This window comes from Phoca vitulina, unplaced genomic scaffold, assembly GCF_004348235.1.
Source record: "Phoca vitulina isolate PV1807 unplaced genomic scaffold, GSC_HSeal_1.0 scaffold4, whole genome shotgun sequence".
In the NCBI taxonomy this organism is placed as follows: domain Eukaryota; kingdom Metazoa; phylum Chordata; class Mammalia; order Carnivora; family Phocidae; genus Phoca; species Phoca vitulina.
The window spans coordinates 44,419,859-44,436,211 of record NW_022589707.1 but is presented as its reverse complement, the minus strand read 5'-3'; the positions used below and the strand labels follow the sequence as shown (position 1 = coordinate 44,436,211).

At 39.3% G+C, this 16,353-nt stretch overlaps 1 protein-coding gene across 2 annotated transcripts in view; it reads left to right on the top strand.

Moving 5' to 3' along the window:
* CCDC126 (coiled-coil domain containing 126) overlaps positions 1–16,353 on the top strand; it is a 48,793-nt gene that overhangs the window by 16,763 nt on the left and 15,677 nt on the right. For both annotated transcript variants that reach the window (XM_032401928.1, XM_032401929.1), the window contains exon 2: positions 1,033–1,419. In XM_032401928.1, coding sequence (XP_032257819.1) covers positions 1,185–1,419 — 235 coding nt within the window. In that variant the 5' untranslated portion in view covers positions 1,033–1,184. The remainder of the gene's footprint in view (positions 1–1,032; positions 1,420–16,353) is intronic.

Below are 16,353 nucleotides of genomic sequence, written 5' to 3'. Positions count from 1 at the left end.
CTAGATTCCATGATTGTCATCACCTTTATCTTTTTTTTAATTGAAGTATAATCTTTTTTTCCTTATATAATTTTCCCTTAAATTATAAAAGTACATTACTGTATCATTTAAAATTTGGAATTGCAGATTTGGAAATACAGCAAAATTTTCTAAACTGTTTTAGCACTTCTCATTATGTCTGGCATAAATTTAGAAGTATAAACTTAAGAGTTTGTAACTTACTTTTCATCTTACGTTGGATGCTTAAGACGATCTTGTTGCCATTAGCAGTATTTTCTAGTGACATTTTCAAATACTGTCACACTTATTTAATTGTGGGATTTTTTTTTTTTTCTGGTCAGGTATTTAATGACTTCCCAGTCTGTTTCACCTTTCCTCATTTTCTCACTTTCACTTTGGCATCTGCCTTTTTTTTTTTTAAAGGAAGAGGAGGAATAGGTTTTAGACATTTAGTTTGGAAAACTGTATTTGAATAGTCTCCTATAAATCTTATTATATGTCCATAGTTTTTTTTTTTAATTTATTTTTTATTTTTTATTTTTTTTTATTTTTTTTATTTTTTTAAAGATTTTATTTATTTATTTGAGACAGAGAGAATGAGAGAGAGAGAGCACATGAGAGGGGGGAGGGTCAGAGGGAGAAGCAGGCTCCCTGCCGAGCAGGGAGCCCGATGTGGGACTCGATCCAGGGTCTCCAGGATCATGACCTGAGCCGAAGGCAGTCGCTTAACCAACTGAGCCACGCAGGCGCCCTATATGTCCATAGTTTTAGTTACTAATGACAAGAAGTCATTCAAAGAATTTTGTGACCATGGTGGCATTTCAGTTAATTGACATTTATGTCCGGTTTAAATTTTTGAAGAGCAATGTAAATGAAACCTGGAAGCTTTAGTCATGGTGGAGAGAAAGTTGTCAAAGAAGATGATACAGTTTCAAATCACAACAATTTATAGAATCTCTTAAGTTTGTCATTGTCTAGTCTGTTAATGGTATAGCTTAAGACTAATCCCCTTTTCTCTTCTCAATTTTACAGAGTTAATTGAGAGTTGGAGGCAACCTTGCTGAAGATGAAGAATATACAGTATTAGAGGAGATTTTTTTTCTTTTTTCTTTCAAAAGTCTTGGTTGCTTGGTGGCTTACATCTAGTCACCACCCTTCAGTGGAGTGTATTTACTTCATCAGAAATGATTTTTACAATCTCAAGAAAAACCATGTCCCAGAAATTGAGTTTACTGTTGCTTGTATTTGGACTCATTTGGGGATTGATGTTACTGCACTATACTTTTCAACAACCAAGACATCAAAGCAGTGTCAAGTTACGTGAACAAATACTAGACTTAAGCAAAAGATATGTTAAAGCTCTAGCAGAGGAAAATAAGAACTCGGATGTTGAGAATGGCGCTTCTATGGCAGGATATGGTAAGATAATCATAGACTCGTCCTGGTTTTCTCCTCTTCAACCTGTCCCCATTTCAAGATAGTTATGGAAGGAAATCCAGCTCGTTACTTCATGTGTAGGTCTTTCCAAAGCAAATTTTTCTTGACTTTTTATTGTGAAAAATTTCAAATGTACTGAAAAACAGAAACAATGTGATAAATACCCATATATCTGTTGCCTAGATTTAACAATTGTTAAAAATTGTTAAAAAATTTGTCTAATTTTTGAAGACCAGTTAAATTGTAGAAATTGTGACATTTCACTGCTAGATATTTCCATACGTATCTCTAAACAAATGACGTTTTTATACACAATTATAATTGCATTATAATAATACCTAGTTCATATTTACATTTATCTGATTGTGCCAATGTATACCATCAATTATATAACATCTATCAATTCCTAAGAAGCAGCATTTGCCTTTATCTCCAATATTGTTTATTGCTATTCTCCCTTTCACATCATGGGTTCCTGCTGTGGTTTTGTTTGTTTTTGTTTTTTTACTTTTTTAGATTTTATTTATTTGAGAGAGAGAGAGCGTGCATGAGTGGGGGTGGGATTGGGGGGAGGGGCAAAGGGAGAAGCAGACTCCCCGCTGAGCAGGGACCCTGACACAGGACTCGATCCCAGGACCCTGAGCCGAAGGCAGATGCTTAACCAACTGAGCCACCCAGGCGCCCCTTCCTGCTGTGTTTTAAGTTTTGTATGCATGCCATGTTCTCTCTTGCCTTCAACACTTAGAAAAAAGAGAGAAAGGAGAGGTAGAACACTTCGTATATGAGTGTGTGGGCATTTTCTCTATTTCAGCGTTTTGTTTTTTTTTTAAGTTATACATGTATTTAAAGAATCAAAATGTGTTATGAGTCTGATAATGAAAAAGGGCAGTTCTTCCCACCTCCAACAGTCCTTAAATTTCCCATTCCTTAAAGCCAGCCATTTAAAATTATTTAATCTGATTTACTTGGTGATTACCTCCATATCTCTAAATAATATGCTCTATGAGCTGCTTCTTGATTTTTCCAATTATAGGAGTTATCTGTTAACTTCCCACTGTGCAGGGTGAGGGTTCAGCTTTCTTTTTTACCCAAAATTGCATCCCACCCACCCCAGGCTGATTTCTACACATACATACACGTCCTTCTAGTCCTGCCATTTTCCCAATATAATTTTGTTAGAACAATATGCAGTGTTTGCGTTGTTATGAGTGTGTTAATGGTATTCATTACTGAGCCTTATAGTACACTATTACTTTTCCTTTCATGTACAACTTTATTTTCCCCTCTAGAATTAGTAAATACTGATTTTTTGTTTCTTTGCCTAGTTTTCTACCCTAACTCCCCACAGTTGTTTAAGTCTCCTCCCAGTATATTCAGACACATTAGCTATTTCATCACATTCTTTATCTTGAAATCTTTCCTAGAGCCTTCTGATCTGCTCTGGTTTGGACTATTTCTTCTCTAGGCTTGCAGTGATGAATTATTTGGGATCTTACTCCACAGTCATCCTGGAACTCCCTTTACCTCTCTTCTTTTGGATCTCCCATCCCCTAGAATCCTGTAGCTTCCTCTTTATTGGTGACTCCCACATTTTAGGGGAACAGATCTTTGTCGTTTCCTCAGAGAGGTATAAGAGAGGTCAAAGTTTTGACTCCTGGCATATCTGAAAAGATCTTTTTATTCCCCCTACCCTCATGCTTAATTGATAATTTGACTGAGTATAGAATCCTAGTTTGTAAATAGTTTTCGTTAGATTTTTAAAGTCTTTTTTTTTTTTTTCCCCTCCTTGGCTTCCAGTGTTCTTTTTGAGAATCTAACGCTGTTGTGATTCTTTATTCTTTATATGTGACTTATTTTTTGGAAGTTTGTGAGATCTTTGTCCCATAGTACTGTTTTGAAGTTTTTCAAAATGATGTTCCTGGGTATAGATTTCGTTCATACATATGCTGGGACCTCAGTGGGCACTTTATTTTCCCCCCAATTTTAAAACTATTTCTTTACTAGTACCTATGATATCTAAAAGGTGTAACATTCATGACTCAGGATAATGATCATGCTCTGATGTGCCCTCCTTAATGCCCATCACCCAGTTACCATTTGTATGTCTTTGGAGAAATGTCTGTTCAGTGTCTTCAGCCCATTTCTTGATTGGATTATTTGTTCTTTGGGTGCTGAGTTTGATAAGTTCTTTATAGATTTTGGCTACTAGCCTTTTTTCCGATAAGATATTTGCAAATATCTTCTCTCATTCTGTTGGTTGTCTTGGTTTTGTCGACTGTTTCCTTTGCTGTCCAAAAGCTTTTTATCTTGAGAAAGTCCCAATAGTTGATTTTTGCTTTTGTTTCCCTTGCGTTTGCCTTTGAAGATGTATCTTTAAAGCAACAAGAAGTTGCTGATGCCAAGGTCACAGAGGTTGCTGCCTGTGTTCTCTAGGATTTTGATGGATTCCTGTCTCACATTTAGGTCTGTCATCCTTTTTGAGTCTATTTTTGTGTGTGGTGTAAGAAAATGGTCCAGTTTCATTCTGCATGTGGCTGTCCAGTTTTCCCAACACCATTTGTTGAAGAGACTGTCTTTTTTTCCATTGGATATTCTTTCCTGCTTTGCTGAAGGTTATTTGACCATAGAGTTGAGGGTCCATTTCTGGGTTCTCTGTTCTGTTCCGTTGGTCTATGTGTCTGTTTTTGTGCCAGTACTATACTGTATTGATGATTACAGCTTTTTTTTTTTTTTAAGATTTTATTTATTTTATTGAGGGAGAGGGGAGAGAGAGAGAGAGCAAGTGAGCGCACGCACAAGTTGTGGGGAGGGGCAAAGGAAGAGGGAGAAGCAGACTCCCCGCTGAGCGGGGACTCCACCCCCCCATGCTGGGCTTGATCCCAGGACTCTGGGATCATGACCTGAGCCAAAGGCAGATGCTTAACTGACTGAGCCATATAGGCGCCCCTGATTACAGCTTTGTAATATAGCTTGAAGTCCAGGTTTGTGATGCCACCAGCTTTGGTTTTCTTTTTCAACATTCCTTTGGCTATTCGGGGTCTTTTCTGGTTCCATACAAATTTTAGGATTATTTGTTCCATTTGTTTGAAAAAAGTTCATGGTATTTTGATAGGGATTGCATTGAATGTATAGATTGCTCTAGGTAGCATAGACTATTTTATTTTATTTTATTTTATTTTATTTTATTTTATTTTTATTTATTTATTTGACAGAGAGAGACACAGCGAGAGAGGGAACACAAGCAGGGGGAGTGGGAGAGGGAGAAGCAGGCTTCCCGTGGAGCAGGGAGCCCGATGCGGGGCTTGATCCCAGGATCCTGGGATCATGACCTGAGCTGAAGGCAGACGCTTAACGACTGAGCCACCCAGGCGCCCCGGTAGCATAGACATTTTAACAATATTTGTTCTTCCAATCTATGAGGATGGAACGTTTTCCCGTTTCTTTGTGTCTTCCTCAATTTCATGAGTGTTCTATAGTTTTCTGAGTACAGATCCTTTGCCTCTTATTCCTAGGTATCTTATAGTTTTTGGGGACAATTGTAAATGGGATCGACTCCTTAATTTCTCCTTCTTGTGTCTCATTGTTAGTGTATAAAAATGCAACTGATTTTTGTCCATTGATTATATATCCTGCCACTTTGCTGAATTTCTGTATGAGTTCTAGCAATTTTGGGGTGGTCTTTTGGGTTTTCCACATAGAGTATCATATCATCTGCAAAGAGTGAGAGTTTGACTTCTGTGCAGATTCAGATGCCTTTTATTTCTTTTTGTTGTTTGACTGCTGCGGCTAGGACTTCTAGTACTTTGTTGAACGGCAGCGATGATGGTGAACATTGCTACCGTGTTCCTGACCTTAGGGGAAAAGCTCTCAGTTTTTCCCCATTGAGAATGATATTTGCTGTGGGCTTTTCATACATGGCTTTTATGATATTGATGTATGTTCCCTCTATCCCTACACTGTGAAAAATTTTAATCAAGAAAGGATGCTGTACTTTGTCAGATGCTTTTTCTGCATCTATTGAGAGGATCATATGGTTCTTGTCCTTTCTTTTATTTATGTTGTGTATCACATTCATTGATTTCCAGATGTTGAACCAACGTTGCAGCCCAGAAATAAATTCCACTCAGTCGTGGTGAATAATCCTTTTAATGTACTGTTGGATCCTATTGGCTAGTATCTTGGTGAGAATTTTTGTATCCATGTTCATCAGGGATATTGGTCTGTAATTCTCCTTTTTTGATGGGGTCTTTGTGTGGTTTTAGGATCAAGGTAATGCTGGCCTCATAAAAAGAGTTTGGAAGTTTTCCTTCCATTTCTATTTTTTGAAACAGCTTCAGAAGAATAGGTATTCATTCTTCTTTAAATGTTTGGTAGAATCTCCCTGGGAAGCCATCTGGCCCTGGACTCTTGTTTGTTAGATATTTTTGACTACTGCTTCAATTTCTTTGCTGGTTATGGGTCTGTTTAGGTTTTCTATTTCTTACTGTTTCAGTTTTGGTAGTTTATGTGTCTCTAGGAATGCATCCACTTTTTCCAGATTGCCTAATTTGTTGGCATATAGTTCCTTATAATATGTTCTTATAATTGTTTGTATTTCTTCCGGTGTTGGTCTCTTTCATTCATGATTTTATTTATTTGGGTTCTTTCTCTTTTCTTTTTGATAATCCTGGCCAGGGGTTTATTGATCTGATTAATTTTTTCAAAGAAGCAGCTCATAGTTTCATTGACCTGTTCTACTCTTCTTTTTTTTTTTTTTTTAAGATTTTATTTATTTTTGACAGAGAGAGAGAGTGTACAAGCAGGGGAAGCAGCAGAGGGAGAGGGAGAAGCAGGCTCCTCGCTGAGCAGGGAGCCCGATGCGGGGCTCAATCCCAGGACCCTGGGATCATGACCTGAGCCGAAGGCAGATGCTTAACCGTCTGAGCCACCCAGGAGCCCGTCTTCTACTCTTCTTTTGGTTTCTGTTTCATTGATTTCTGCTCTGATCTTTATTATTTCTCTTCTCCTGCTGGGTTTAGGCTTTATTTGCTGTTCTTTCAACAGCTCCTTTAGGTGTAAGGTTAGGTTGTATTTCTTGTTTCTTGAGAAAGGCTTGTATTGCTATATTCTTCCCTCTTTGGACTACCATTGCTGCATCCCAAAGGTTCTGAACAGTTGTGTTTTCATTTGCACTTGTTTCCATGGATTTTTTAAATTCTTCCTTAATTTTCTGGTTGATCCATTTATTCTTTAGTAGGATGCTCTTTAACCTCCAGGTATTTGAGTTCTTTTCAAATTTCTTCATGTGATTGCGTTCAAGTTTCAAAGCATTATGGTCTGAAAATATGCAGGGAATGAATGATCCCAATCTTTTGGTACCTATTGAGACCAGATTTGTGACCCAGGATGTGATCTATTCTGGAGAATGTTCCATGTGCCCTTGAGAAGAATGTGTATTCTGTTGCTTTAGGATGTAAAGCTTTGTATATATCTGTGAAGTCCATCTGGTCAAGTGTGTCATTCAAAGCCCTTGTTTCCTTGTTGATCTTCAGCTTAGATGATCTGTCCATTGTAGTGAGTGGGGTGTTAAAGTCCCCTACTATTATTGTATTATTATCAATGTGTTTCTTTAATTTTGTTATTAATTGGTTTATATAATGGCTCATCCCATGTTAGGGGCATAAATAATTATAATTCTTATGTCTTCTTTTTTTTAAATTTTATTTTTTTAATTTTTTAAAAAAGATTTTATTTATTCATTTGAGACACAGAGATAGAGCATGAGCAGGGGGAGAGGCAGAGGGAGAGGGAGAAGCAGACTCCCCACTGAGCCAGGAGCCCTATGTTGGGCTCAATCCCAGGACCCTAGGATCATGACCCTAGCCGAAGGCAGATGCTTAACCATCTGAGCCACCCGGGCACCCCAATTCTTAGATCTTCTTGTTGAATAGACCCTTTAAGTATGATATAGTGTCCTTCCTCATCTTTTATTACAGTCTTTGGTTTAAAGTCTAATTTGTCTGATATAAGGATTACCACCCGAGCTTTCTTTTGATGTCCATTAGCATGAGAAATGATATTCAGCCTCCTCACTTTCAATCTGGAGGTGTCTTTGGGTCTAAAATGAGTCTCTTGCAGACAGCATATCAATGGGTCTTGCTTTTTTGTCCAATCTGATACCTTGTGTCTTTTGATAGGGGTATTTAACCCATTTATATTCAGAGTAACTATTGAAAGATCTGAATTTAGTGCCATTGTATTGCCTGTAAAGTGACTGTTACTTTATATTGCCTCTGTTCTTTCTGGTCTATGTTACTTTTGCACTCTGTTCACTTAAAGGATCCCCTTTAATATTTATTGCATGGCTGGTTTATTGATCACAAAATTCTTTTAGTGTCTGTTTGTCCTGGAAGTTTTTTCTCTCTCCTCCTATTTTGAATGACAGCCATTCTGCGTAAAGTATTCTTGGCTGCATATTTTTCTCGTTTAGTACCCCGAATATATCATGCCAGTCCTTTCTGGCCTGCCAGGTCTCTGTGGATAGGTCTGCTGCCAGTCTAACGTTTCTGTCCTTATAGGTTACGGACCTCTTGTCCCGAGATGCTTTTAGGATTTTCTCTTGTCTCTGAGATTTGCAAGCTTCACTATTAGATGTTGAGGTGTTGACCTATTTTTATTGATTTTGAAGGAGGGGTTCCTCTGTGCCTTCTGGAATTGAATGCCTGATTCCTTCCCCAGATTAGGGACGTTCTCCACTATAATTTGCTCCAGTATACCTTCTGCTGCCCTCCCCCCTCTTCTTCTGGGATCCCAATTATTCTAATATTGTTTTGCTTTATGGTATTGTTTATCTCTTGAATTCTTCCCTCATGATCTAGTAGTTGTTTATCTCTTTCTCAGTGTCTTTATTCTCCATCATTTTGTCTTCTATATCACTAATTCTTTCTTCTGCCTCATTTATTCTAGCAGTTAGAGCCTCCATTTTTTATCGCATCTCATTAATAGCCTTTTTGATTTTGACTTTATTGGATTTTAGTTCTTTTATTTCTCCAGAAAGGGACTCTCTAGTGTTGTCTGTGCTTTTTTTCAAGCCCAGCTAGTGTCTTTATAATCGTTATTCTGAACTCTAGTTCTGACATCTTACTTATATCCATACTGATTAGGTCCCTGGCAGTCAGTACTGCCTCTTGTTCTCTTTTTTTGAGGTGAGTTTTTCCATCTTGTCATTCTGTCTGGAGAAGAATAGATGAATGGGAGAATAAAATACTAAAATGGCAACAACGACCCCAGAGAAATATACATAAACAAATCAGAAGAGACCTTGCAGAAAGTGGTTGCTTTTCTATTTGTAGAACTGTAACAATTCTATTCTTGGATCTCCAGTTGAGTTCACAGGTGTTTAGAATGATTTGATGGTTATCTAGCTGAATTCCTGGGACCAGCCAAAACTAAGGTCTCTTACTCCTCCTCCATCTTGGGCTCTCCTCAACAAGTCATGAATTTAAAATGGAGCTAAATCTAGTGAAAATTGAATCCTAAAGTACTTTTATCAAAAGCCTGATATATAACTAATTATGAATCACAACTCTTGTGCTTGTTTCAAATAATTCTTTAAAATAACTGGTTCTTTCTTCACTAATCTGTTTATTTACACGATGTGCTTATTCTTTCCAAAACTGGAACTCATTAGTTTGTGTAAGAATACTTAATATGTTATCTTTTTTTTTTTTTTAAGATTTTATTTATTTGACAGAGACAGAGAGCACAAGCAGGGGGAGTGGCAGGCAGAGGGAGAGGGAGAAGCAGACTCTTCGTGCTGAGCGGGGAGCTGGATGTGGGGCTCGAGCCCTGGACCCTGGGATCATGACCTGAGCCGAAGGCACACGCTTAACCGACTGAGCCACCCAGGCACCCCTAATGTGTTACCTTCCTAAGTTTCACTTTGATAAGTTAGTGTCTGATTTTCATAGAACTATACCCAATCCTGCTTTCTAGATCACTCAAAAGATTCTGAAGTTTGGGATCAAAATTTGTGCTGCATTCCTGATCCTTTAACGACATTGGTACAAATACTTGCCTTACTGCTTGCTTGGTAAAGGGAATTTATAGGTGATTCTAACATAGATAAAACAAGAGTGTTGTTATGTAGATCCTGATTGGTAATTATTTCAGATCACAGCTTGAAAAACACAGCGCTTTATCTTTTGTGTCAGCAAAATCAATTGTGCTGGAAAAGGATATTGCAGTGTTGTATTGCTGCACCCTAGGGAACATTTGGTTCCTGTCATCCAAAAAGTTGTTGATTTTAATACAGCTGTGTATCAGTGGCTGGTCCCAGGGTTCCGACACCAGCCCCAGTTATTCTAGGTAGTAGTGAAGATGAAAATCTTTGGAATGTCCCGGGTTCTGCCTGCCATGATTTTAGAGATGGGGAGAGGGTAGCTTCAGTGGGTACTTTAAATCCTGAGACTTATGTCCTTTGATTTTGGGATATTTATCCTAAATTATTTGATTTTTTTTCCTCACCATTGTCTTTAACCTTTCTTATTGAAATTCTGTTTTTCAGTATTTGGGCCTCTGAACTCGTCCTCAAATTTTCCTTTATTGACTCTCCTAGTTTTTATCTCTTTGTCTTTTTGCTTTATTTTTTGAGGTATTTACTCGACTTATTTTCAACTCTTTATGGAGTTTTTCATTTTCTCTAATATGTTAAATTTCTAAGAGCTTTTTTATGTCTCAAAGGTTATCAGTGATAGGTTTTCTGAAGTGTTTCTATGTTTCATCCAAATATATCTGGTGATCCTTAGTCTTTTGAAACTTTTATTTTTAATTATTTTAAATTATTTTTTTATTTTACAGAGTTCAAGCGAGTGTGGGCGCAAGCTCTTGTGGAGAGTGGGGAAGAAGGGGAGGGTGGGAGGGAGAGGGACAAGCAGACTCTGTGCTGAGCGCAGAACCCTTTGCGGGGCTCAATCCCACAATGCTGAGATCATGACTTGAGCTGAAATCAAGAGTTCGGTGCCTAACTGAGCCATCTAGGCGCCCCAAGATTTTGTGTTTTTAAAGTAATCTCTACACCTAACTCAGGGTTCAAACTCGCAACCCTGAGATCAAGAGTCCTACATTCAGGGTGCCTGGGTGGCTCAGTTGGTTAAGTGTCTGCCTTCGGCTCTTGTGATCCCAGGTTCCTGGGATCGAGCTCTGCATCAGGCTTCCTGCTCACTGGGGAGTCTGCTTCTTGCTCTTCTTCTCCCTCTGCCCCTCTCTCCTGCTTTGTGTTCTCTCTCTCTCTCTCCGTGTCAAGTAAATAAAATCTTAAGAAGAAAAAAAAGAGTCCCACACTCCACCTACTGAGCAAGCCAGGTACCCCTTAAACTTCTTTGAAGACCGACACACTAAAAGTTTGATAGGAAGTGTTGAGTTGGGGCACCTGGGTGGCTCAGTCGTTAAGCGTCTGCCTTCGGCTCAGGTCATGATCCCAGGGTCCTGGGATCGAGTTCCGCATCGGGCTCCCTGCTCCTTGGGAAGCCTGCTTCTCCCTCTCCCACTCCCCCTGCTTGTGTTCCCTCTCTCGCTGTGTCTCTCTCTGTCAAATAAATAAATAAAATCTTAAAAAAAAACCAAAAAGCAAAGTGTTGAGTTGTTGGGTGGTATTCACTATAGGATGATCTGGCTGGGACATTGCCTTGGTAGTATCCTTAATATTTGTAATGACTTCTGATACCAACTACCTGGAGTTAGGCCAGATTTCACGGGTTAAGGGCATAATCCTCCACAATACTGCCCTCACTTTACACATTAGCCACAAATTTGGATGTCCCAAGACCACTCTTAGATCTGACCAGTTGACTACAAATTTGAGTGTTCACACTACCCCCTGAGGTTCACTAATGAACTAGATCACCTCAGAGAACTCTCTGAAAGCACTGTACTTACTATTATAGTTTTATTATAGCAAAAAGAAAATCAGAACCAGCCATAGGGAGACACACAGGGCAAGGTCTGAGAGCATTCCAAATGCAAAGTTTCTGTTGTTTTCTCTCCATGGAATCAGTTTGCATTACTCCAGGGTGTGACCATATTAAGAATATTGTTAATTAGGGAAGCTTACCTGGACTTCGTGTTCAGAATTTTTATTGGGGTTTTATTGTGTAAGTGTGATTTTTTTTTTTTTTTTTTTAAGGATTTCATTTAGGGACCCCTGAGTGGCTCAGTTGGTTAGCATCTGCCTTTGGCTCAGGTCATGATCCCAGGGTCCTGGGATTGAGTCCCACATCAGGCTCCCTGCTCAGCTAGGAGTCTGCTTCTCCTTCTCCCCCTGCCCCTCTCCCTGACTTGTGCTCTCTCTCAAATAAATTTAAAAAAATAAAGATTGATTTATTTGAGAGAGAGAGCGAGAGAGCGTGCAGAGCGAGGAGAGAGGTGTGATTAGATTATTGGCCAGATGGTTGAATTTGATTTCCAGCCCTTCTCTCTCATCTGACATTACTGAAAAGTCCTGACTCTCTAATCACATAGTTTGGTCTTTCTGGCATGCCCAGCCCCGATCCTGAGTCATGTCATTAGCACAAATTATCTAAGGTTCTAGTCTCAGTCACCTTGTTAATATAAACTATCAGGTGGGGCCCCACAGGCCCACTGTGAACAACAGACACTCTTATCACTCAAGAAATTCTAAACATTTAGAGGCTACCTTCCAGGAACTAGGGACAAAGGCCTGCCGAACTCTCTTACATAATATCAGTGTCTGTTTCTTTGTGGTATCCCAAATAACAGTGTATTTAGGCCTTTCCTCTTTTTTTTTTTTTTTTTTAAAGATTTTATTTATTTATTTGAGAGAGAGAGAATGAGAGACAGAGAGCATGAGAGGGAGGAGGGTCAGAGGGAGAAGCAGACTCCCCGCCGAGCAGGGAGCCCGATGCGGGACTCGATCCCGGGACTCCAGGATCATGACCTGAGCCGAAGGCAGTTGCTTAACCAACTGAGCCACCCAGGCGCCCTAGGCCTTTCCTCTTGAGCTGATCAGATTCCCTAGAGAAGGACTTCCAGTCTCTTGCTGGAGAGTGTAGGCCTCCAAGTGTTCTAGGATCTGAATGATAGGAAAAGGCTGGGGCGGGGGGAGGGGTAGTCTCAGCTTCACTGAGTGAGTGAAATGTAAATGTAAATTTTCATTTACTCCTTGAGTTTTCAGTGTTGTACCCAGGCCCTCAACTGTTTTACTGGCTTCAGAAAATGCATCTCATATTTTCTGCAGTGGGTGAGGGACTATTGCCCAGTGTGGGAGTGTTCTAGATAATTTAGGAATCAAATGTCATCATACATAAATTTTCACCCAATTCTTCTATTTTAGTCTTTTCTTTTCCCCTATTTCCTTTTCTTTTTTAAAGTAGGTTCCATGCCCAGTGTGGAACCCAATGAGGGGCTTGAACTCATGACCCTGAGATTGAGACCTGAGGTGAGATCAAGAGTCGGATGCTTAACCAACTGAGCCACCCAGGTGCTCCACCCCCTATTTTCATTGGTACCCAGTATAACAATCCCTGGGCCTTTTAAGAACCCCACAGTTCTGTGGAGGTAATCGAATTGCTTCTTGGTTTTTCTTCTCTTTTAAGATCCAACATTTTCAGGTCTGCTAAGTCAGCTAACACTCATCTCTCTGCTTTCCAGTTTCTGGAGTTGTGTTGCTATTGTCTTGTCTTCTGTTATCTTTGGCTTTGTGGTTTTTTTTTTTTTAAGATTTTATTTATTTATTTGACAGAGACAGAGCGAGAGAGCGAGCACAAGCAGGGGGAGTGGGAGAGGGAGAAGCAGGCTTCCCGCGGAACAGGGAGCCCGATACGGGGCTCGATCCCAGGACCCTTGGATCATGACCTGAGCTGAAGGCAGACGCTTAACAACTGAGCCACCCAGGAGCCCCTTGGCTTTGTGGTTTTATGCTTAAAAAAAGAAAGAAAGAAAAAGAGAGCTACAAGCACCCTTACTGTTTTGGTGGAGTATCCATGTAGCCAAGATGTAGGGGTGTGAGAGCATCTGGCTCTGGGAGGCTGAAACAGACCACGTTCTGCCACTTGCCCTGACAAAATGCAGAGGCAGAGACAATGAGCGGTAGTGAAACAAGAAAGGAATTTATTTCAGTGAGGCCACCACTGGGAGACAGTGGGCTAGTGTCCCTAAGCTTGTATCCAAAGTGCCGAAAATGCTTCCAGATTTATGTAAAGAAAATGTGGGACAAAGGTTGGTGGGTATGTGCAGGTAGGCAGTGAAGGTTCAATTGATCATTGTCTTGGGGTCAATCATGCAGGGTCTTGCTGGCTCAGGGCAGTCCTTATACTTGAGGGGGTAGTTTGGGTTCCCATCATGGGATGCTTTGTCCACAAGATCTTTTGCCAGAGTTAAGAGATAATCTGGAAAGAAGAACTTAATCAATTAGAAAGTACAGACTGAGGTCAAAATGGAGGTGGTTGAAGTCCTCTTTCATCCAGAGTCAGCAGAGGTTAAATGCCTTTTTTCAGTTTACCATCTTTATCTGGGAGTACCCTGGACACTTTCTATTTTTCTTCTCCCCTTTATGACAGTTCTTATGAATTGATGAGGGTTAGCCTGCATTTGCTCTTGAGGATCAAATTTCGATGACTTAGAGATGAAGGAGCTGCTATACACGAGATGGAGGTACTTGTGGCAGACAGAGATGCAGAAATTACATTGTTTTACATTCTGCTTAGTCTAAGGACACTGATAGAAATAACGAAGAAGGGGCGCCTGGGTGGCTCAGTCCTTAAGTGTCTGCCTTCGGCTCAGGTCATGATCCCAGGGTCCTGGGATCGAGCCCCGCATGGGGCTCCCTGCTCGGCGGGAAGCCTGCTTCTCCCTCTCCCACTCCCCCTGCTTGTGTTCCCTCTCTCTGTGTCTCTGTCAAATTAATAAATAAAATCTTAAAAAAAAAAAAAAAAAAGAACGAGAAGCAAATCTTTTAGAACAAGAGAAATGCTTGAAAATAAATTCCTTCTACTTGAGCAAAATAACTGTGATATTTTAAAAGTTAGCAGCCATCTGTGCTCTGCTGCCCAGCTGCGCATAACGACTTGGTTTTGAAAGCAACCATCAGAGGTATCTACATATGGTATTTGATAAACTGTATTTTAAAATTTAATATATGGTGGAAATATTTCTATGTCAGTGAATATGTACCTACATCATTTAATGCCCACATGGTATTTAACCAATTCCCAGAAATACTGCTTTACTTCGTTCTGATTATAAATATATGTTTATTATAAACATTCTAATATTGCAGAAATATACAACATCGATAAGTAAAAGTAGGGCAGAGAGAATGTCGGTTCATTTGGCCCATATTGGGGGCTTTTCCTTTAAGGGCTAAATAGTAAATATTTTCAGATTTGTGGGTCATATGGTCTCCATTTCAATAAATGAGCGTGGCTGTGTTCCAGCACAACTTTTATTTACCAAGACAGTCAGCCAACCAGCTGTAGTTTGCCTACGCATGACCTAGCACATTGTTTGATTTTGAACAAAAATGGAATTGTACTGTGGATACTAGTTTGCAGCTTATCTGTTTTCACTTAATTACTGTGAATATCTTTCCATGTTATTACATATAGGTCTAAATATCCTTTACAATGACTTAATATTGTTTCATTTTATAAATATTCCTTAACCTTCCCCTCCCACCCCCACCCCTGCCCACTTATTTTGTAATGATGGATAATTTGTTGCTAACCTTTTTTGTGTTTGATTCAATGCTGCAATGTATGTATGTATGGTGTGAAATGTATGTGTGAGTATAAGTGTGTGGGTATTTCATGTTTGTGTGAATGTTTCCGGAGGGTTGATTTCCTAGAAGTGGAATTTTTTGGTCAAGGATATGCATGTTAAATTTAATAGACATTTGTGAGATTGTCCTTCAGAATGGCCCCACCGGTATACATTCCTACGACCACTTTCCCACCAGTGTGAAAATGCCAGTTTCTCCACACTATACCAATTTTATTTAATTTTTAAATGACCTCTAATTGTTTGCTTTTGCATTTCTTTGTTTATAGGAGAGGTTAAAAGATTTTGTTTGTTGGCTATTTGTATTTTTTGTTTGTGTGAATGAATTGTTTGTATCCTTTGCCAATTTTTCTGCTGGGAAATTTCTTAATTGACTGATTCTTTATAAAGACATTAATGCTGTTATATGTTGCAAATGTTTTCCTCTGGTTTTAGTTGCCTAATAACTTGGTATATTGTTTTAAAAATTCATGTAGTCTATCTTTTTTTTTTAAGATTTTATTTATTTGACAGAGAGAGAAGTGAGAGAGGGGATACAAGCAGGGGGAGTGGGAGAGGGAGAAGCAGGCTTCCTGCTGAGCAGGGAGCCCGATGCGGGGCCCGATCCCAGGACCCTGGGATCATGACCTGAGCTGAAGGCAGATGCTTAACGGCTGAGCCAGCCAGGCGCCCTGTAGTCTATCATTTTTATTGTATAGTTTTATGCTTAAAATTTTTCCTCCAAAGCTTACACTCTAATATGGTGGGGCTTTTTTGTTTTTGTTTTTGTTCTTACATTTATGTCTGTATAATGTAGTTGAAATTTCTGGTGCAAGCAGTAAGAGGCAGGTTCTTTTTTCCAAATTAGGTAGCCAGTTAGTCTAGATTGATTATTTGAATTCCATCTTTTGCTCCATTAATTTGACATGGCAATGTAAGTTACAATAAAATGAGAATTTTACAAGTTCTGGAGTACTTGAACCTTTAGCCATCTCTAGAAACCATTTGCTTCTCATTGCTATACAAAAAAGCTAGTCAATTAAAAACATTTATTGAACGGTCTTCCCTTGAGCTATTTAACCTATTTCTCCAGGTTGGGAAAATAAGCATAAGCTTTTTTTAAAAGATTTTATTTATTTGAGAGAGAGAGTGCGAGTGAGCACG